Source organism: Simochromis diagramma, unplaced genomic scaffold (assembly GCF_900408965.1).
Source record: "Simochromis diagramma unplaced genomic scaffold, fSimDia1.1 OVJJ01000387.1, whole genome shotgun sequence".
NCBI lineage: Eukaryota > Metazoa > Chordata > Actinopteri > Cichliformes > Cichlidae > Simochromis > Simochromis diagramma.
The window spans coordinates 5,856,436-5,877,883 of NW_024387152.1; the positions used below are offsets into that span (position 1 = coordinate 5,856,436).

Sequence of the window (21,448 nt, forward strand, 5' to 3'; positions counted from 1 at the left end):
TGCTATAAATTTTGAAGCTGTCGTGCTGCATGTAAACACATAAAGTGAATGTCGTCCTGTAAGGGATCTGTTATTTTTCTATCCAGTAACTATGAACAATATAAGGCAGCTGTTCTTTGTGCTTTTAGCCCAAATTTGCAATTCATGCGATGGGTGTAATCCAACTCAAGAATAAAAGCTCTTCAAGTACTGTGCTCCTATTTTCTTTGTAGGTGGGGTGTGTGCGCGCTTACAAATGCACACCAGCTGCTGCGGTTCAAACATACAGTCCATACTCCCACCTTGTGGCCAAACATTTTATTCATGACATATACATATACAGGTGACATTTTGATTTGGGGTTTTACAGTAGCACGTTTTCATAACAGTGTACCACTAAAGACCACAATGAGATGAAAAACATTAAGATTTTCACTTTCAGTTTATTCTGCACCACACAAATATTCATACAAATGGATCATAAATAAAAAAAACAATTATACTTTAACCTGTAAAACATATACAAATATTTATATCTCAGGGAAAGTGGCCTACATTCCCATTAAAACTTTCTTAAATAAACATCTTAAATGGGAAAATCCAAGACCTTTACTGTCAATGAAGTATAATGACACACACACACATAGACACACAAAAAAACCTCTCAAAGTGAGATACCCAAACACCACAAGTGAGAACCATCCGTTCAAATGGAATATGTGTGGTGAGGAAAAACCCAGCATGCTGAACACTGACACCATTTAGTTGCAGGAAACTGAAAAACTGACGTCCTTTGGGGATTTCAGTTTTCTTCCTTTGCGAGGGTGCACAATAACAATCAGTGGCTGAGTTGTTATACCAAACGAGGGAGACGTCTGCAGCTGTGCTGCACAAACATCCCAGATGTGCACGGAGTGATCACGCACACGCACAGTTTAAAGATTCAGACTGAAAAAGTCTGTCCTTTGACAAGTCAAAAGGGGAAAAAAAACAGAGAAATCTCAAGCACAGACTTGTGGAGGTAAAACAATCACGTACACTACACTAAGGAAGTGCAACTTCCTTGCTTACCCTTTAAGCACAAACACCTCCCAGTTATGCATGTACATTGCAGTACTGCTGTAAAAACCGCAGCCTCCATTGTTGGCATTTAAGAGGCACCACACAAAAAACTGGAGGTTACATTGTTCTAAACAACTTTTGGCAGCAGCCATTAGTTAAGGGAAGGGGACTTCCCTCAATATTTTTTTATTTATTTACTGTCTCCACCTACTGTAGGCTACAAGAATATTACGAGTGTGTTAAGAGGTGTTATGTGGTTCCTAAAAATGCTAATGATGCTCTTGAGGAAGTAACCTGATGTTCGAAACTGCATTTTGCACTGCTACGAATCCATTATTTCATATGTTTACATTCAACATTTTAGGTTTCTGTCTTAACATGAAATAAGGGTCCACTTTTTTTACATTCCAGTTTATCAGATGTTTTTATTTGGCTTTAATCTACGTCTGCATTACTCAGTACGGGATATTTACGACATTGTTCCAGGTTTCTAGGGTTGTACTATATGGCTACAGATCGTAATGTCCTTTCCAGCGAGTGTCTAATCTTTCACACCAGCGTCCATGGCTGAATAATTTATGTTTCCAGTCATGTTATAGATAGCATTACACTTGTGCCGCCAGGTACAGCCTCAGTTGTCCCACACTGCTCCATTCAAATGGTTGTGAGTGCCTGTCTCTGGTCAGGCGTCCACTGCAGCTGTTCCAGGCTTTCCTGGAGCATCTGTGCACAGCCGGATAATTCCATGTAGTGTAAGGCTGAGAAAATATCACTGAGTTTGGAGGAAGAGTGCTGGCTCCACAGCCTCAGCATCTGGTACTGCTTCTCCATGGAGCCGAGACTGAAACCAGTCTCCATCTCGACTCGTGCCATCTGCTGGTCAGTCACCTTAAGCAGACGCAAGAACTCCTTCCACCTATGCAAGGGCACCTCCTTGATGATCGCGTAGAGGACGATGGCCGGCCAGCGATCTGCGTGGTCATTTCGTCTGGCAACTGGAAGGAGAGAATAATTAACAGTCAGAGGACACAGGGCACTGAGCTGCTTGTTTTGCGTTAGTCTGAGGTTAAAATAATCTGTATTTATGTGAAATAGAGCATTTGCGCAGCAGTTCACCTCCTGTCTCAAACAAGTCAATTTTGCTGCTTCTAAGAGCTTCCTGTTTGTGACCACCCTGTTAGGATATCTGTGAGTCACTGACGTCATCCATTTCCACGATTAGAGAAACTAATGTGAAATCAAGTGATAAGCAGTGATAACAGCAAGTGTTTTTTAATGTTTTTTTCCCCTTACACTGCTCACTGGTAAAAACTTTGGTCATGTTTAAGATCAGCATTGTTACATTGTGCCGTACTGTGCAAATGTCTTGAGCCATCCATCATGGCTCAATATTTTGCAAAGAAAATAGCAAAGAGGTGCAAATATCCACAGAAATGCATTAAATAAGGGCAAAACAGAGTTAATTTGTTCTAATGAGCTTGAAAGTCAAGATTTTGTGTGACCACCTATATTATCTAACATAGCCTGAACTCTCTTAGGTATGCTTTACTGCACTTTCCTTAACTAGTCTTTGGGAATAGTTCCCCAGGCTTCTTGGAGCACATTTAAAGCTTTTCATTGGCTGCTTTTCATTCCGTTCTCTGTCACTGCTTCAATAACTTTGATGTTCAGGCTCTAGGAAAGCCGATCCATGACCGATAGCCTTCTACTACGTGTTTTTCTATCCAGTATGCCTTTATTGCACTAACAGCGTGTTAAGCTGCGTGGACAACAACTGAAAAAAAACAATTTTTTTTTGCTACGTTTTTTTTTTGTCTCTAATGTGTTAACACAACACTGATTCATTCCTTGAGTGAGGTGTCTTTTTTATGCTTGAGTGAGTCATAGGTCAGTGTGAAGTGGCAAAATAAACAAACCAAAAAAAATCCTCGGAAAATGATCAGAGTGAGAATGAGTGAAAAAGCAGCCAATGGCCAAAGACAGAACTTTGAAAGACCTTCAGAAAGCCTGGAGAACTACTGGTCAAGACTGCTTTAAAAGTCTGGCTCCTTGGAAGCAAGTATATAAAGAAATTAGGCATAATTCAAGACTTTAACTCATGATTTGTATATACTGACTCTAATAGAAAGCTTTTTTTAATGATTCAGTGTACACCTTGTAACAGTCACAATTGTGTGGTGTCTCTTTAAGACAATTTAAGTTAATGTTTAGTGATGTCACAAGTATGCGTCACTGCTCTCTGTAGAGTGTGGGAGAAACGTGCTTGCACATGGATGTATGGACTGACACGGACCTCATATATTTACCTTCCTAATTCAAAGTAATGTCACAGGTTGTAGGAACACTGTGTTTCATGTATGATAAGGCAGCAGCTGTTCAACCGGGCCTTGTAAGGTAGGTGATGTCTGTGTCAATTAAAGGACACCACTGTGGAATTCCCAGTACCAGTGTGGTTGTGAGTTTTTGACTATCCTGAGTGTTTTCTGCCGCCTCCTCTCAACCACTGAATACAACCCACGTTATAACCTCCAACCAGCATTATGGTATACTCTGAAAAACGAATTAATTAATTAAGTAATTACTAATTAAGTAATTCAGAAGATATACAGAGAAATTTGACCACATTATATCAGCACTGGTCTGCTAAGTGGAAAAGCTTTCTCACTTTGTAATAACAGGACAACAACAGTCAAGAGACGTAATGATACAGAATACACAACGCGAATAAAAGTCCCATCTCAAGCTTATGAAGAGGAGAACAGAGCATAATCCTCACCCCAGTTCAAACAGCGCAAAACTAAAAACAGGTCTTGATCTTAGCCGTGAATGCCAACAACAACATGACCTCACTAATGACTGCAGTTGTATTTAAAGCACACCTACAGGCTTGAAAGGCTTACATTGAATATCAGGAGTTTACCATATGACACAGTTAACAGGCACATGTGTTCACTATCTGACTTGCCATTTGACTTAATGTCACATTGTTGACTGATGCGAACGAGTAAGAACGCTGTATTTCCTAGTTTCCACCTCCACAGATGTGGTTCTGATAAACACTATGGTGAACAAGAAGAGATGAAAAAGTAAAAACAACAGCACTTATAGATAGTATACCGCGCTTCTATCAGATGGAAGAAACTGCAACAGCAACATTTTTTAATTTTACTAATATAATTCAATTAAACAATTTAGCAGTAGCAAAATAGCGCTTCCTTTTAACAACACAAGCAGACAAGCAGGTATTTGAAGGGGTAGCTATTCTCCTTAAAGCTTTAGAAATATTTCTCGTTTAATGTTGATGATATTTGACATTTTTAGTTTTTTAAAGTTTATGTCTTTTTCATTCATTGTAAAACAACTGAGAAATTTCCCCTGGTTTTATTCATCATACACTATAATCGTGGTATCATTATGTTTTGAAGGTACTCTGCTTGGATCACACTTTATCTGAAAGCATTTGTTAAATTGTGAAACAATGAAATTGAAAAAAAAAAAGTATGCCAAATGCCACTTTTTCTGGCTATGACCTACTGTCTACCACCTATTTAGGTGCGTCATAAAAACATGTGTCACTGATCATAAATGCTAATAACTTTACTGGAAAACTCAATGCTGAACACTTCCTCTTCTACAACTTTTCTCGCAGTTTTCACATCACTTATCTCAAACATTTACAGCCAAGCCCATCACACCCTCCAGCATTCAATACCTAAGTCTCACTTCGGATGAAGTCCACAGTCATTTAAATGAGGGGAGAAAGTTGAAGCGCTACGAACAATAGGTTTCACCTCCTCTCTAAATTAACACATTTCTTAAGTAATTCAGTGCAGCAGCATGCACCATCTCTACTGCTCACCACAGAAATAAAAAAATCACACTGTGGTGTAGAAGCAAGTTCTTAAGCAACTACATTATTTACCCAGCTTGTGTTGATTGGCCTGTTTTAAACTCCTAAGTGACCAAAAGATAACTCAGCCTTATAGTGTGTACCGTATAGAACTCATTTTGACTTGTCCTGAAGGACGTGATGCAATGACCCTAATCTTCTACCCATCTATCTAAATCTATATCAATATCTCTCTCTCTATATATATATATCTATATGTATATAGGGAAAGAGAGAGATGTTTTTTTCCTGCCTACTTAAAGGATATAATGTATACAGAAATGAATAAATGTTGAAAGTTGTTTATCCTTTTATGAGTCATATTGTCTCTGAAAATATGGCAAAAGCTTCCTTTGCACTTCATGTGTAAAAATATCTATAACACCACTGAGTTTCATTTGGTATGTGGTGTTCTTCTTAGCAGATAATCCCATGATTCTAGTAACAAAACTAGTATTTTCTGGGATCGTAGTAGTAGAAGTAGTAGCAGAAGAAATTATTTCCTGCTAAAATGTTGCAGATAAAGTCACATTTATCAGTTTTATATTGCCAGTTATGTCTTAAACCATAAATGGTTACATTTACCCTAAAGTGCAATACAATGGAAGCCTGTGCTGAAGGGCAGAGAAGGATTTCGTCTGTGAATATTTAATACCGAATGACAGAAAAAGAAATGCAGACTGTTTGATTGTTGGCTGTTCTCGAATTTGAGGTTTTTTAACCTTCTTCACTGAACTCCTATTAAAAGTAAGGAATATTTTAATCACTCCTTACATTGGGAATGAGGAAATGACTTTTGAGACTAAAATAAACTTTCCGAGAATTCTGCAGGGGGTGTTTTTGTTTTGTTTTTTTAATTAGAAATCATCAACACATAATTAACAAAGTCCAGTATTTTGCATGTCGTGCATGTTAGCAAGAGATCAAATACTCAGATAGTCTTACCTATCTGGCCATTGACTGGCATGAGAGTGTTGATGTGGGTTGGATGTTCTGACATGGCTGGATTCTGATTGAGAGTCAACATGGGAGTTTCCTCAGAGAATGTAAGCGTCTTGAAAGAACAAACAAGACAGCATGAGTACAAACTTCGAAGTGCATGACAGGGATGACCAAAACTTTCTGCCTTTCTTGTGTGCTAATTATAAGCTAATGAGCTAATTATCTTGATGAACTATGTACAAGAAATTCTCACTGTGCACCTACAGTAAGTGTTCCTGCCTAGATTGCTATCTTTAAAGAAAACGAAGTGCATGAAACTGAGCACAAACCAGTGTGGTCGGGTTACTGCCTTGATGACTGGGTTGTTCTGTTAAAAAGGAAAGGAGATATTATCATTGAGTTTCCTGTCTGTTAGTCAAGACATGTTCAGTCACTAAGGCACATTTTTAAAACAGAACAAAATATGGATATTCTTCTATTTAATGCACAACTGGACAGTACATTTCACATTGTGAGGAGTAACATGAGAAAATGTGTCCTTGGTTGCGATGTGTCATAGTATCTTAACTTCCCAGAGGTCAAGTAATGTAAAGTGTAGTACTTTACATATTAGTACTTTACATGTAGTACTTTACATAACTTTGATATTAGCCATATGAAAACTACATGAATGTCCCCAGTCAATATCTACCAAACCGCTAAGTGCCTGTACTGTTTACTCTGTGTACTGTATATTAATGCTCAGTGGTAGTTGTAGAAATACTCTGATGAATAAAAGTGATTGTTCAATTCAAAGCACTTGAAAAATAGTAAAACCCTGCACTGAACAAATTACAATTAGGCAATAGAAAAAAAGGACTGACAAAAGTAACAAAGGCAACATTTAACCTTCAAGGTCAAATTTGTGCCATTACGTTTTAAAGAAGATAAAGTTACACAAATCTCATATGAAATGCAAACACTTCAAATGTGTACTTAAATACAACGCACAGGTACTTTGTTGGATTTATTTACTGCAGATTACCGTTCTGGGAGACTTCAGCCTCTTTCCTCCTCCTCCAGCAAAAACTGTCTTTGTGTTTGAATATCTTCATGGTGCAGATCAGCAGGAACCATGAGAGCAACGCAAAGCTAATCACGGGAATCGCAAGAAAAATTCCTGCATTCCCCGCTGTGGACACAAAGACACACTCCACATCAATAAGTTCTGACGTAAGCATATTATGTCTTTATCCTCCATGTAAATTGGATAACAATCAGAGGCTGCTAAACCTGCTAAAATGTCCTTAGCAAGTGTGATACGTTATAAAACTAAACTACAAAACCAAGGGCAGTAAGTTAATGTATCAAATGTGTTGTCAAAATATAAAATGAGCACTAACGGTTACGTGGAATTTCTGTTATATAAGGATCTGATGGATTCGTGAAAGCCTTGGATGTTGAAACAAGAGCTTTGTTTGGAAAGGGAGTTGAAGTTGAGGCTGGTGTAACAGTTGTAGACATCAATCCTGTCGTACGATTAAAAAAAAGAAGCAAGTTTGGAATTACTTCTCAACATTAGTGGGTTATATAATGTGATGTAATCTTCTGGTATACATGGATAGACAACACAATGCGTTTGCATTAACATACTTTAAGAAAAATACAATTTTAAACTTTATTATTTATTATTCTTGGTGCTGGTGCATTTAGTAATCTGGCTCCGAGAGCCTCAGTTGTGTTTTTTAAGTAGTTGCAGATCAAATCTGAAGTACGGTCAGGAGGAATTTTTTCCATTCTTCTAAATAGAGCTGCTTTATCTCAGCAATATTTTTGGGGATGTGTGGACCAAAAAGCTTGAAAAGCAAACCCACAGTATCACATCTTGTTTTCAAATCTCCTTTTCCTAAAGATCTACTTGAATGCTTAGGGCTCATTGTTTTTGCTGGCTCTCCTAACCTTCAGAAGAAGTCAGTCAGACAAAATGACATACATAATTAAAGATTCACTTACTTTTGTTTGCCACTGTGGTTGGAGACACAACTGGAGTTGTAGATGGATTTGTCGAAGCTGCAGTATTCGTTGGCCTATAACATAAAAAAAACAGTATAGAAATCATCTGACAACACATGTTTATCCTGACATTAAAAGCTAATGAAGCACCAACACAGGCAGTTATTTCTCCTGTCGTGTGTAAAAATGCATTCCAACATTAATCTGAGGTCCAGATTCAGACTGCATAATTCAAATGAATATATCTGCAAAAGTCAGTCTGTTAGTTTAAGTTCTCCTCTGTGTGCTTGCTTGCAGTGACTTATAGAGAGACTAAAAAAAACTAATCAAAGATTTTTCCATTGAAGGTTGACGTTTTCTAGCAGCATTGGAAAAACATTCAAACATTTTGCAACTAGGATGATCAGACCCCAGTTTGAGGAAAGCAATCATTTTTGTGTGTGACTCCGTGGGGACATGTTAGCAATGTTTTGAGGTAGTCAGAAATTTTCATTACCAATAACAGGTTACCAGATTTTAGTTTATTATGTAGAGGCCAAATTAATGACATTTAAAAGTAACTTTTCCAACTTTTACAAGTAAATGTAAGGATAAAGGGAAGACGAAGCTATGTTCTTATCATGTACTCCTTATATAATCCCATATTTCTCTTTATATTATTTGTTCTGTCTGTTTGCATTTCAGTAGTAGGGATGAACATTGATTTTTGAGTGGGTTTTTTTTAGCTGACAATTCTATCATTGTCAGCTAATTGTCACTTCATGCTATATTTTTCCTAGTACGAACCTGAAGCATAATTATATCCAAAGAGGCAAAAACGCAAAGTGAAATAAACTTCCCTTTATTTTCTTTGTGGTTGTTTCAGTCTTTTCCACTAAAAGTCAGATGCCTTGTGACTTTTTGGTGGTGTCTTTCCCTGATGGGAGTAGCATTAGAAATTGAAAAATATTAAAAAGCCTTTCCTCCGTTTTTCACACAAGCTTAGTGAAAGCCAGACTTTTGCAAATCCTTTGCACTTGCACTTTCACTCAGTGCAAATGCAAATCCTGCAGAGTCAATCAATATGTGGGACATCGGGGACAAAGGACGGTCCCACATAATAAGAGACATCTTGTGACTCAATTTGTATCCTTAAAAAAGACATTATGGTACAGTGATCAGAAGAAATGGTTATAGAAATGTAAAGGTGGATGTCCAGGGGATCTGTCTATTCTTTAATACAAATGTGTAAAACTGGAAAACAGTGCTTGAAAAGCAACTCTAACCTGCCTATTATCAGGACTTTTGTCATCTGCAGGCATGTTATTTAGCACAGGTAGTCAAGGCCTCAGTCAAACCACAGGAAATATGGGAGGGGGAGAGAAATTTGTAACCATGTTTCCTCCATTCTAACAAAAAGACAACACGTCCCCTGCTGAAATCAGGCCATGTTTAACTCAACCACAAACATATTGTAGATCACATTTTAGTTAGCACTGACAAATAGTTGCCATTTATCTAGAGTAAGTTAGTGGCCCTCTAAACGTCACCAGAAGTTGATACACATTAAATGAACAAACATCACTGAACAAACACTGCAATTTTGGTGCATACCTGTAGACTGTATTCACATACAATACAGCGTAAGCTATCACCACAGTAAGTATATGTATTTTATATCATTGGCGCTTTCATTTGCAGTTCTGTGTTCTTGTCAGTCTGTCGCGAACAAAATTTAAGCACACTGTCTATGTTTTTTTGTTTATTTTCTGTTACATTGTAAAGTCTTCTACCTCCGGGGGTGTGGGCACTTCGTGTAGTAGTCAGCATTCCCTGAAAGGAACATAAGAGTAACTGTGAATGTAGGAATTTAAAGTGAGATTGTTATTATATTAGAAAATGAATCCGTTTGGCTGCAGTGAATATCAGTCTAATGCTTTAAAATCCTTTGAGGTTACTTACGTGGGCAGTGCGGGCAGGAACATATTGAACATTGCAGTGAATAAGATCCTGAATTGTAGTATCCCTCCATGCAGCCACACACTGTGCTCCTGTTAAAGGTGCAGGGCTCTATTACCACCTCATCATCTGGGGGAAAAGCAAAATACAGTGTTTCCATCTCAGTCCAAATAACTGAAAAACGCAGTCCCGATAAGGCCATGGGACCACATGTTGTTTTCTACTGTCACATTCTTTTCATCAATTAGCACATGAAATGATTTTTCCAAGTTCTGCTTCAATATTTTATGTGAAACTCAGTTGAAATGTAAACAGAAGGAATCAATATGTTAACGGCACGCTCAAACTGGTACGCACACAAATTCACGTGTTGTTGTTACAGTGCAAGTCTCCATGTAAAGTGAATACTCAAACTGGCACTGATGTTATTAGTGACATACAGTTACTATTATATTAGGATTTCCCACACTAAATATTTATTTCATTCCACTGCATCAAACTGGTTTAACAGAAATATTAGATCATTATAATTTGCTCATCATTAAAAGAGATCTTAGATGCAGCGAAGAATAGCATTGTCTTTTATATGACCAAATAAACAGAAAACACCAGTCTACTGTTTTATTTTAGTCCACGTTTCTCTCTGTGGTTTTCCAGTGAAGGTGCCATCTTCACATGTTTTATATATTGAAATAACCAGAAAATATCCATCTGCTTTATTCTAGTCTAATTTGTACTTGAACGCTCCTTAAACTTTATCACACAAGCTGACAGTATGTGTAGCAGCAAACTGAAAATGAGCAGGATACTTACGATTACATGAGTCACACCGAAGACATTTCTCTACGAAGTTTTCTACCTCCGTGAATGTGCCATGCTCACATTTCTTGCATTTGTACTTTTTAACTTGATCATCACAATCACCAACTTTATGATATCCTGGGAAAGACAGAGAGAAAGAGAAAGGTAACGAGTTAATGTGATATTTCCACAATGACTTCACGAAGGACAATAATTGTCAATAATAATCCTATGTATATCTTACCAGCTGGGCATAAATTGTAGCACGAATCATTAGTTTGTTCGATCCCCTCAGTTTGACTCTGTCCACAGGAAGTCAGTGCAAGCATCAGTGGGAAGACCTGAAACAAAAAAAATGAGGTCTGAAGATCTGAGGTGTTAAATGAGGGTTAAGGTGCTTGTGTGTGAGCAGGATTGACATTTCATCACAAAAGCTGAAACAAAATGACAGAAAGAGTAAAAATAATTGACTCTCATCAAGTCACTGGAGAGGAAAAACTTTTTAATTTGCATATATCATCAAAGAGGAACATGTTCATTGAAAATGTAAATGTTCCACTGCCATTAAAGGTTCAACACATTTTCTGAACTCTAGCATGCACATCGTGCAGCAGACAGTTGTTGTTCTACCAAAGCAGAATGACAGAAAAAAATATGCCAAGCAGATCAGTGGAGACTTGGTCCATTTTGAAGACAGAACGGAAAACATGTCAGAGTATTTGGACCATCCTCCACCCAGAGCCAATGAACTAAGACTCTTCTTGACCATCAGAGTTCTCATATACATGACGCATATTGCAAACCTCAGTCCAAAAACATCCTCATTTTCAAAACTTCCCCGATACATACTGATGAGATATGAACCTGATTGATTAATAACACTACTGTTAAATGTATAAGTAATGTTCGCACACGTCTGCAGTAGGTGAATATCCAAGCAGCTGTAGCTGTACTGCATGTTAAAATCTCTCTCTCTCTCTCTCTCTCTCTCTATACATATATATATATACACACACCACTGAGTGAAAAAAAATATTCTCTCTACAAACGTCCGACACAAAGGTCAAATATTTCTGACTCGTAGGTGAGTGAGAAAAGTTCAGAAGAGGAAATCATCATATAAATAATATAATACAACCCTGCCCCACAGATTTGGCCCCACAGAAAAGAGATAAGTTGGAAAACTGTTGAGCGATAGGAAATGACAGGTCAGGGAGCCCGGTGCTACCAGCTTACCGGACTATTCTTCCAGTTTTACACACTGTGGGCTTCTTCATCTTCCTTTTCCTAAACCCCAAAACACTTATATTTATGGATGCTGGCTGCCCAATGATAACACATAAAACAAAGGGAATCCTTCTGCTAACTTTTCCCCTACATCTGTGATTATTTAGATCCCTGAAATATAGCTTGCAGTATTGTTAAAAGTTCTTCATCTGTGACTCTCCTCTCATTGTTGTGAGTTATTGTCTATTTTCAATTGAGTGATTTCAGTCTCTCAAAGGTAAACCTTAAGAAAACTATTGGCCGTTGTCTTTACATTTATTATTTATTTATTTATTATGACAAGAACCTTGCGATCTTTAAGGTGGGTAAATGGGAATAATGCAAAAAGAGAAAGTAAATAATCATTAGATACAGCTCATGTAAATGTATCAAGTTATTAAACGTCACGGTCTCACTGCACCCAGAGCTGCAAGACCACAAAAGATAATCCCAGTAATCTACAGAACGTCTTCCCTTCATTCATCCACATACAACTACATGTCACTACAGCCTTAACGATTTTGCAGCAACTAACGTACATACGCTACATATGGAGCTCTTATTGCAAACAATAAAAACAGAAGCCACAACAGTGAGGATGTACACCAGCTGTAGTCATGGCAGCAATGAGATTTACGGCCACTCAAGAATATACGCAGGAAAATATTACAAATAATCATAAATATTTATCTCGCAGTCATTAAGACATAACGTTTGCTTCCTCTAATCCAAACATAATCTTTTCCGATAGTTCCCATCACAATGAATAATGAAAATCCACTCAGAGGAAACTGCATTAAAGCACCCTTGAAATTAAACACGCAGATGATCCAGATCAAACCTATGAACAGAATTACTTACCAAGACAAAGTTCATTTTGGGAGAGCAGGCAGTGTGGAAGTTAAACAACCAACTTATGCTGAAATTCACTCATTTGAAAGCAAAACAATGTCGTTTTCAGCAGCAGGACGAGGCACTCTGACTGAGCTGAGGTGTAGATTTCCTTTAAAGCTGACTCAAATTAACGGTTTTAGGAAGGCTGTGTTTGTGCGAGTGTGTGTGTATGAGTGTGTTTGTGGGTCAGGGCTTTCAGTTCTTTGGAGTGTTCAGAGAAGTGTTGCGAGAAACAGGAAACAAAGTCAGATGTAACCACCCACCCCTTACAGACACACGCATACGCACATAGTGACAGTGTAATTCCACTGAATCTCAGTGATAATGATGTGGTTCAGACAAAAGCCCTGGTGACATACATGGGGATATTTCACAAGCTGGACAATGTGGTTAGATCTGATGGTGGTGCGGAGTGGGGCATGTAAGAGGAGGTGTTGTACACCGTGAAGGTGTTGGCCATGTTACCGGCTCTAAAGCAACCTACTTTTCATTCAAACTTCAAAAGAAGAGAGAAAAAAGAAGGATGGGACCACAATGAGAATCAAACAAATGTGGTTAACTCAGTTGTTTATCATATCAGAGGAGAGAATATTGACTCTTCCTCTTTTAATCCGACATATAAATCTACACCAGTCACATTTTATTGGTTCACAAATTCTGTTCAGCGTGTGTTTTGACAGTTTAACTGAACACCACACTTATGTAAAGGACTGAAAAAATACACCAAAAAGGAAGTATACAGGTTTAAAAATAGAATTTATAATCCAAAGGAATACATTGTTCATATGGCATGGAGTGCTGACTAAGACTTCAGTGTAAATCAAAAAACACAGCCAAGCCTTTTTCAAGTTTGAGAAAGAGCAATGCAATATGCAATAAATAAAATAATGCTTTCCAAAATAAATCCAGGAGCTATCAGTGCATCAGGCATTTGGCTTCCTGCTGTAGACACAAAGACACACTGATGTAAGGATGCTACATTCAAAAAGGGGGAAATTTGAGACTTACAAAAATATCCAAAAATATCCATCTCTTTTATAATGTGTCAATACATTTGATCTAATGAGTCATAAAGCGCTGAGCTGGGAGTTAAAAAAGACTACATGAGCAGTAATAACGTCCAGTGGTTTTTAACTCACTAATAGTCATACGAAACTCGATTAATCTGAAGATCTGAAGCATTCATCAAAGCTTTTGATGTTGAAGCTGGAGCTACAGTTGGAGCATCCATCCGCCTATCCATGTACTGCACAAACCCACAGGTACATGGATAGACGGATGGATGCCTAGGTGTTGTCAACCTAGTCGAGAGACTTGTTGGACCAGTAACAGAAAAAGAAAGCCAGCAAACATTGTGTAATAATGCGATCTGACTACATTATACTCTTTTCTGTATTTATTGAACACACTGATTTATCATTCAAGATGCTGGTTGATAATATTCTTTGCCTGCAGGACATTTTAATCATTTCCAGGTCAGATCTGCACTCTGAATTTGGATCCTTCTTTCATAAAGATCGGCTTTAGCTCAGCAACAATCTTCGGATGTCTGGTGCTAAAAGGCTCTTAAAGTTAATCCTCAGCATCACAATGTTTTTTAAGTATCCTCCATGTACAATTTATATTTGAATGATTAAGATCCATTTTCTTTCATCTTACCTGCTTTCTACCAAATGTCAGAAATCCCACTTAGACACTCTCCAAGTTCTCCCTAGTGATGGCAGCAACAAGTACTGTTAATGTCTGAATAACATATTCACCATAGAGAAGAACAATGCAATGGGTTTTTTTTGTTAATCCATAAAATAAACGATGTTTTGTAATTGTAACTTAGATAAAGATTTGGCCATGCTTTAAGAGAAACTGTACAGCTGTGGATAGATATGTAAATGATGCGTTAGCATGTTTCCTCCTGCATTCTGGTTCAATCTGGTTCAATCTGATATGCTGTCCTATAAATAAGGAAAGAGACTGGTATTGTCAACACAGGAAGCTGGTGGCATATCTCAAAAGGTGTTAAGAGATAGCAAAGCCCTGATATGAAGACTCGAATGGTTACTGCTCCTAGAATGGAGCGTCCTCCGAGATGCAGAGGAAGCAGAAGATCCAGGGAGCCTGTTTACTCTTTAAGAACAATGTGTGAAACTAGCATTTCACACGCACTTTGTGAGTTAGCCAGGTAACCCATAACCTTCGTATTATTAGACACTGTTGGCACTGCTCATCACCACGGTTAATCATGCCCACAGTCAAACCACAGGAGCAGTGAGTGCACAAGAGATGTGCATGGAGGTTAAATTTGCAAACGTGTTTCCTCCATTTTGACTAAAAAGCCTAAAGAAAACATGAAATGCTCGACTCAACCACAAATATATTTAGATCAGAATTTAAAAGCAATTAAAAGTGTTTTTCTAGTTCATGCAAACCCTTTGAAGTCATAAAACTTTGCCTGTACCGTCTTCTACCTTTGGCATTGCTGGCAATTCTTTCTTTAGTGAGCATTCTCTGAAAGGAAAATGAAGGTGGCTGAATTCATATAATCATTCATTTATTTATTTATTTTAAGTGACAGAGTTACTGCATTATGTAAGCCAGCATATGAACATTAGTTCATTGGACATTTTGGGTATTTTCTAAATGATATAATTACACCGCAAAGTCTCCAGCCCAAGTCTGACAAGATTTTCCAGACTCAACAGATTTCATTCAAGAGTTCTGACTTCAAAAAACGGTTGAATGAGATCACCAAAATATCATTGTGAAAGGTTGCAGGAACAAAAGAGCATATTATACTATGTGCATAGTCAGATTTAACTCCAGATCCTCTTACATTTTCTCACACTACCACATGCGTCTATTCACTGGAAGCAGGATACTTACAAACACATGACTCACACTTTACATTTCCCCGTAGAGTTTTTCATTTCCATGTAGGTGCCATCTTTTGCCCCATCTTTTGAATCTGTACGTTTCAATTGGCTCGTCACAGGTACCATCTTTATGACAACCTGGGACAGAGAGAGAGAAAAGAGGAAAGTTAGTGTTTTACTTAATTTACTTAATTGTTTAATCAGGTGAGCACAATTTGTAACGTGAACCATTAGTTTGTTCTGTCCTCTCAGTCCATAAACAAATGCCTGCAAATACAGAGCAAACTGAGCAGGCACTGTTAATAAAAGTGGGGCAAAATTCTCCCATAATACTGACAAAGGTTTATTTCGTGTTTTTATGACTGTAGAGTCCTGTGAAAATTCTTTCAAATGACTGTAGAAATTGTTGTTTTTAGAGCAGTGAGACTATGACAGAGGATCCCAATAATTAAAAAGCCTAATTAGCCTCAGTTACCTACATGTGTCTACATATATTGAAATAACCAGAAAATACCTGTCTGTCATATTTCAGTCCAATTTAACTTGAAAACAAGTTGACAGTATGTGTAGCAGCAAACTGAAAATGAGCAGGATACTTACAACTATGAGTCACACCTACGACATTTCTCTATGATGTTTTCTACCTATGTGAATGTGCCATGCTCACATTTCTTGCATTTTTACTTTCTAACTTGATCATCACAATCACCAACGTTATGATATCCTGAGAAAGACAGAGAGAAAGAGAAAGGTAACGAGTTAATGTGATATTTCCACAATAACTTCACGAAGGCCAATTATTGGCAATAATGTTCCTCATTATATCTTACCAGCTGGGCACAAATTGTAACATGAACCATCAGTTTGTTCGATCCCCTCAGTGTGAAATCCACAGGAAATCAGTACAAGTATCAGTGGGAACATTTGGTCACAAAAGCTGAAACAAAAAGACAGAAAGAGTAATAATGATTGACTCTTGCCAAGAAACTGGAGAGGAAAAACTTGTTTTTTAATTTCAATAACTTTTTAGGGAGACTGAAAATATGGGAAACATATTCTATATAATTCTAGACTTTCCACTGACAATCAAAGTTTAACATATCTTCTGAACTTTAGCAATAACGTCCAAGAAACACACAACACAGGGAGTTTTTAGGACATCCTGATAATAATGAATTACAGTAGTCCAACCTAGAAGTAATAGATGCACGAACCAGTTTTTCAGCATCACTCTGAGTTTCTAATTTCAAAAATATTACACAAGTGGAAAAAAGCAGTCCTACATATGTGCTTATTATGCACACTGAAGGACATACAAACATTACTCTAATATCTGTACACTTTCACAGTAGGTGAATATCTGGTAGCTGTGCTGTGAGGCCTCAAGAGATTAAGAAAGCTAAAATCTATGCAAATACATACCAGGGAACACAAACCCTTGTCTAAAGTGAAACAATGCTATTCTCTCTACAGAAGTCCATCACAAAGGTCAAATATTTTCAGACACAGGTGAGAGAGAAGAGTTCAGGAGAGGAAAACTGATCATACAAACAATATAGATTTTTTTTAAAAACCCTTGTGATGTGGGCTGCACTGTTGAGTGATAGGAGATGACAGGTCTGAGAGCCCAGTGATACCAGCTTATTGGAATATTCTTCCAGTTTTACTTTTCTTCATCCTCCTCTTCCTAAACCTGAACACTTATATTTATGGATGTTGGCTGCCCAATAATAACATATAAAACACAGGTAATCCTTCTGCTAACTTTTTACATTAGATACAGATTATTTATGTCTCTGAAATATGACTTGCAGTTGTACTGTTAGAGGTTCTTCCTGCATTACTATCTTCTAATTATTGTGACAGATTATTGTATATTTTCAGCACAAACGCACCAGGTAAAATCTAAAATTTGAAATAAGCAAACAAAAGATGAATCAATGAATCAAAACTCTGGCACAACGGTAAACTTAACACAAAGGAAAACGAGACAAAGACTGAACATCAAGGAACATATTAGAGAAAGGATAAACTGGAACTCGTGTAATAACTACAAACAGACACTGAAATGCAAAAGGTGACAAACCAAGAAAACCTGTGAACAGAAACATGGCAAAACCAAATAGCAAACATCAATTAGAAATGAAACTCGTAGCTCCAAAAACACTACATGAACTAAAACTCAAGCAAAAAGTATTTAACAATAAACACAACCTAAAGGTCTGCTAGGTCCAGGACCAATGACAAAAATATGCAGTTACACTTGGAGCTTCAATAACAACACTAAAAATGGAAACCTAAACAGTGAAGATGAACTAGCTGTAGGACTGACAGCAATGTGATTTACAGTCACTCAAACTCTCAAATTTAACAATTAGTCACAATTAACAGATAAATACAACAAGTTATCTCGCAGTCATAAAGACATAATGTTTGTATCCGCTTATTCAATCACAATCCTTTCCAATAGTTCCCATAACAATTAATAATTCAAAAACATTCAAATGAAAACTGCATTTAGAAAAACACTGTTTTTCTCAATCCAGCTCAAACCTATAAAAAAAAGTATTACTTACCAGGGCAAGATTCATCTTTGGGGTTTTAGGTTTGAGGAAGACTCTGATTGTGTGAATGTGTGATCGTGATTGGGGGTACGGGGTTTCAGTTCCTTGGGGTGTCTTCAAAGAAGTGTCGATAAAATCAGGAAATAAGGTCAGATCATGTGACAACCCACCAGGAACAGTGGTGGAGTTAGGTAAGCAGTTAGATCTGCGGTGGGGTAGTGTTGGGGACTGTTGAGTATAAGAGGGCTGCTACACTGTGAACATGTTACCTATCTTATTGGCTTTAAAACAACCTCTTTCTCATTAACCTATTTTTATTATAGAAATCTATTACATTTACTATATTGACTCTTCCTTTTTTATTCCAACATAAAAGTCTACTTTGCTGTTAGCATTCGTCTGCTGCAGTAAACCTCAACTATAATCCAAAAAGTGCTTCACTGTTCATTCAAACACAAGAACATATGTGGGTATAGTTGTCATTTAGTTCCTAATTATTATTATTTTTAACTGCAATCACTTTCAGGTAACTTAACACTCTCTCCAATCAACTTTTCATTGTTCCAAAAATCTGTTTATAACCTCTTTGACAGTTTAACCGAGCACCACACTTTTGTCAAGAGGTGTGAAGTTACACCTTCAAGAGGCATATATTCAGAATTTATATTTAGAATACGAATAAATATAGTTTTTAAATGACATGAGGTGCTAGCAAGATGTCCAGTACTAATAAAAAGATGGTACACATCTTCAAGAAGACATGGTTTTCTTTATTTTCTGCTAAATCAGGTTGAAAAGCAACGTTTTTTTAAGCAATTTGAGCCCTAACATAATGCTTAAAGTCATTTCAATGTTTCTGACTATATTTCAGTGTAAATTACACAATACAGCATAACCTCCTTTTTCAAGGCCAGTTGTGTTGCAGTTTGAGAAAGAACAACATATCAGGCACAGAAATAAAATATGACTTTTCAACATAAAAGCAGAAGCCATAATTACACCAGTCATCAAAACATGTGCAAGAAAAGGCATTTGGCTCCCTGCTGTAGACACAAAGACACTCTGACATATTAATTAGTTAGTAAAGCAACCTTAACCTGCCTGTTATGAGTACTTCTGGTATCTATCAACGTGTTATTCACCACAGGTACTTACATCCTCAGTCTAACCACAGGAAGAGTGAGTGCACAAGAGATACAAGACATATGTGGGGAAATGATGTTAAATTTGCAAACGTGTTTCCTTCATTCTAGCAAAAAGCCAACATGTCCATTGCTGAAATCAGGGCATGCTCAACTCAACCACAAACATATTTTAGATCAAAATTTAAAAGCAGTTAATAGTCAAACAGTGTTTTTGTAGTCAGTGCAAATGTTTCGCTCACCAAAGATATTACCTGTAAAATCATAAAACACACACAAAACGTATAGTCACACTTGATAGACAGCAATAACAAATTGATCCAATTCATTTTGATTACGTACACTGTGGTCAAGTAATCAGCAATCAGCAATATTAATGATGTGTGCTTAACATTCATATACAATACTGTAAGCCATCAATGCAGTAATATGATTGCTGTCTTCAATTGCAGTTCTCTGCTCTTTTCAGTCTGTTAAAAAAAAAATCTCAACATGTTCGATATTTTTTCTCTGTTACATTATACAATCTTCAACAATCAAATGCATATAAAGGTGACTATTCACTTGGTCTTGTGTGTTTTAGTGCTGAAAGTCTGACAAATTTTAATTTATATTTTCATACCCATGCAACTGCATGCTTTACATAAAAAATTTGTAAAATTTAATATGATCTAACATATAACTCAATTTCTAACAATGGGATTTCAGTCTGTCAAACTACTAAACTTTAAGAAAATGCTATTTTGATTTTGCATTTATTTTTCATTATTGTAAACTAAACATGTATAAGTAAAAACAAATACAATTTAAATAATTACCTGTAAATTTATAGAGTGATAATTAAAGACACTTGATTAACAGATCATTAGAGTTCCTCTGTAAAAGCAGATGTTTTGGCATTTTGCAGGTCTGGAGGAAAGAATCAATAATTGCAGTTCATCATTGTGGGCAGGGTTATAATATCATATCCAAACAACCTGAAGGCCATGCTTCTGCAGCATATCAATACTAGGGCTGCCACGATTAGTCGACTAGTCACAATTACATTGACTATTAAAATCGTTGAAGACTAATTTAATAGTCGATGTCGTTTGAAGCTTTGTAAGATCCTTCAGAGGCTGCATTTGTAGGCCAATTACGTTCCATCGACGCGGCGAAGCCTGCGCAAATTCGAATACTCGCCCAAATGCGTCCAAAAAATTCGTCCTTAATTTCCCCAAATTTGAAAGATGGGTCCTTCGTGGCCCAACCTATCCCAGAATTCATAGCGCGGCCCAGCCGACAGACCACGTGACTTTCGCGCATTGCATTGTGGGCATTGTGGCAGCAAAATCAAAACACTGCATCAAGCACTAGCATTTCCAGCACCGGTAATCATTAATTCTGCGGTTTTAATCCCTACTTGCATTTTATTTGTCCCAAGAACAGTTATGTACAAAACGAAGGAGAACACGACAGGTCCGTACAAAGACAGACTTGACAAAAAGGCGAAAAACGAGGTAAAAATCAAAGGAGTGAAAGGGTTAGACCCATACGAGCATACGGAGTGGACTAAAGACGTTAGCGTGCTGCCCAACTTTCTTCACGCGCATATTTATTATTATATGGTCCTAACTGTGAGTGCATACACTCACAAAATGTTTAGTAACTTCAGATGCCTACAACAAGCACAGGTCCAGTTTACTTTGATGATTTGGACTATTCCATTTCATAGCTGTTGTTACATTTTTTTCTTTGTCTCCTGTACAGACCAACGCAATCTATTTGTCGTTTCAGGTTGTAGTATTACACAACATTTTCAGATCCAATAGAAATAAAATAAGTGTTTCATAATTCTTTGAATTTATTGCCTTTATTTATAACTGGCATGTTTCATTCTATTATAAAATCATACAAGAAAGAGGCAAAATTGTATTCCATTGTGCTTTATTAGCTGCTTTGGTGAAAAACAAATCAACAATGCAAAAAAAAAAAACCACATTTCAAAACATACTGGAAAGCAGTTATTCATCACTTGATTGCTACAACACTTGGGCACGTATATGCGGGACTTTTTGTGGCTGTTTTGATATCGCTCTCCCTCTTAACCGATCAAATCTCGCTGTGGTA

At 37.2% G+C, this 21,448-nt stretch overlaps 1 protein-coding gene across 2 annotated transcripts; it reads right to left on the reverse strand.

Moving 5' to 3' along the window:
• Window positions 1-282: 282 nt before the first annotated feature.
• On the reverse strand, window positions 283-15,351 carry si:ch211-112c15.8 (tumor necrosis factor receptor superfamily member 1A). 2 transcript variants are annotated; one of them, XM_040047858.1, is made up of 11 exons: window positions 12,731-15,351; window positions 10,848-10,944; window positions 10,616-10,741; window positions 9,806-9,931; window positions 9,637-9,676; window positions 7,865-7,938; window positions 7,255-7,380; window positions 6,897-7,043; window positions 6,202-6,239; window positions 5,876-5,984; window positions 283-2,036 (listed from the first exon to the last, which is right to left on the reverse strand). In XM_040047858.1, exons 1-11 carry the CDS (start codon window positions 12,743-12,745, stop codon window positions 1,696-1,698), a joined length of 1,239 nt encoding a protein of 412 aa, XP_039903792.1. In that variant the 5' UTR covers window positions 12,746-15,351; the 3' UTR covers window positions 283-1,695. The 2 variants fall into 2 exon arrangements, with proteins under 2 accessions (XP_039903792.1, XP_039903793.1); XM_040047859.1 differs by lacking the exon at window positions 7,255-7,380 and having other exon boundaries at window positions 12,731-15,350.
• Window positions 15,352-21,448: the final 6,097 nt, after the last annotated feature.

Coding starts and splice junctions, on each gene's coding strand:
- si:ch211-112c15.8 (XM_040047858.1), bottom strand. Junction 9,677..9,805: donor TTCCTGCCCGCACTGCCCAC/GTAAGTAACCTC, acceptor TGTTCCTTTCAG/GGAATGCTGACTACTACACG. Junction 5,985..6,201: donor GCAGTAACCCGACCACACTG/GTTTGTGCTCAG, acceptor TGTTCTTTCAAG/ACGCTTACATTCTCTGAGGA.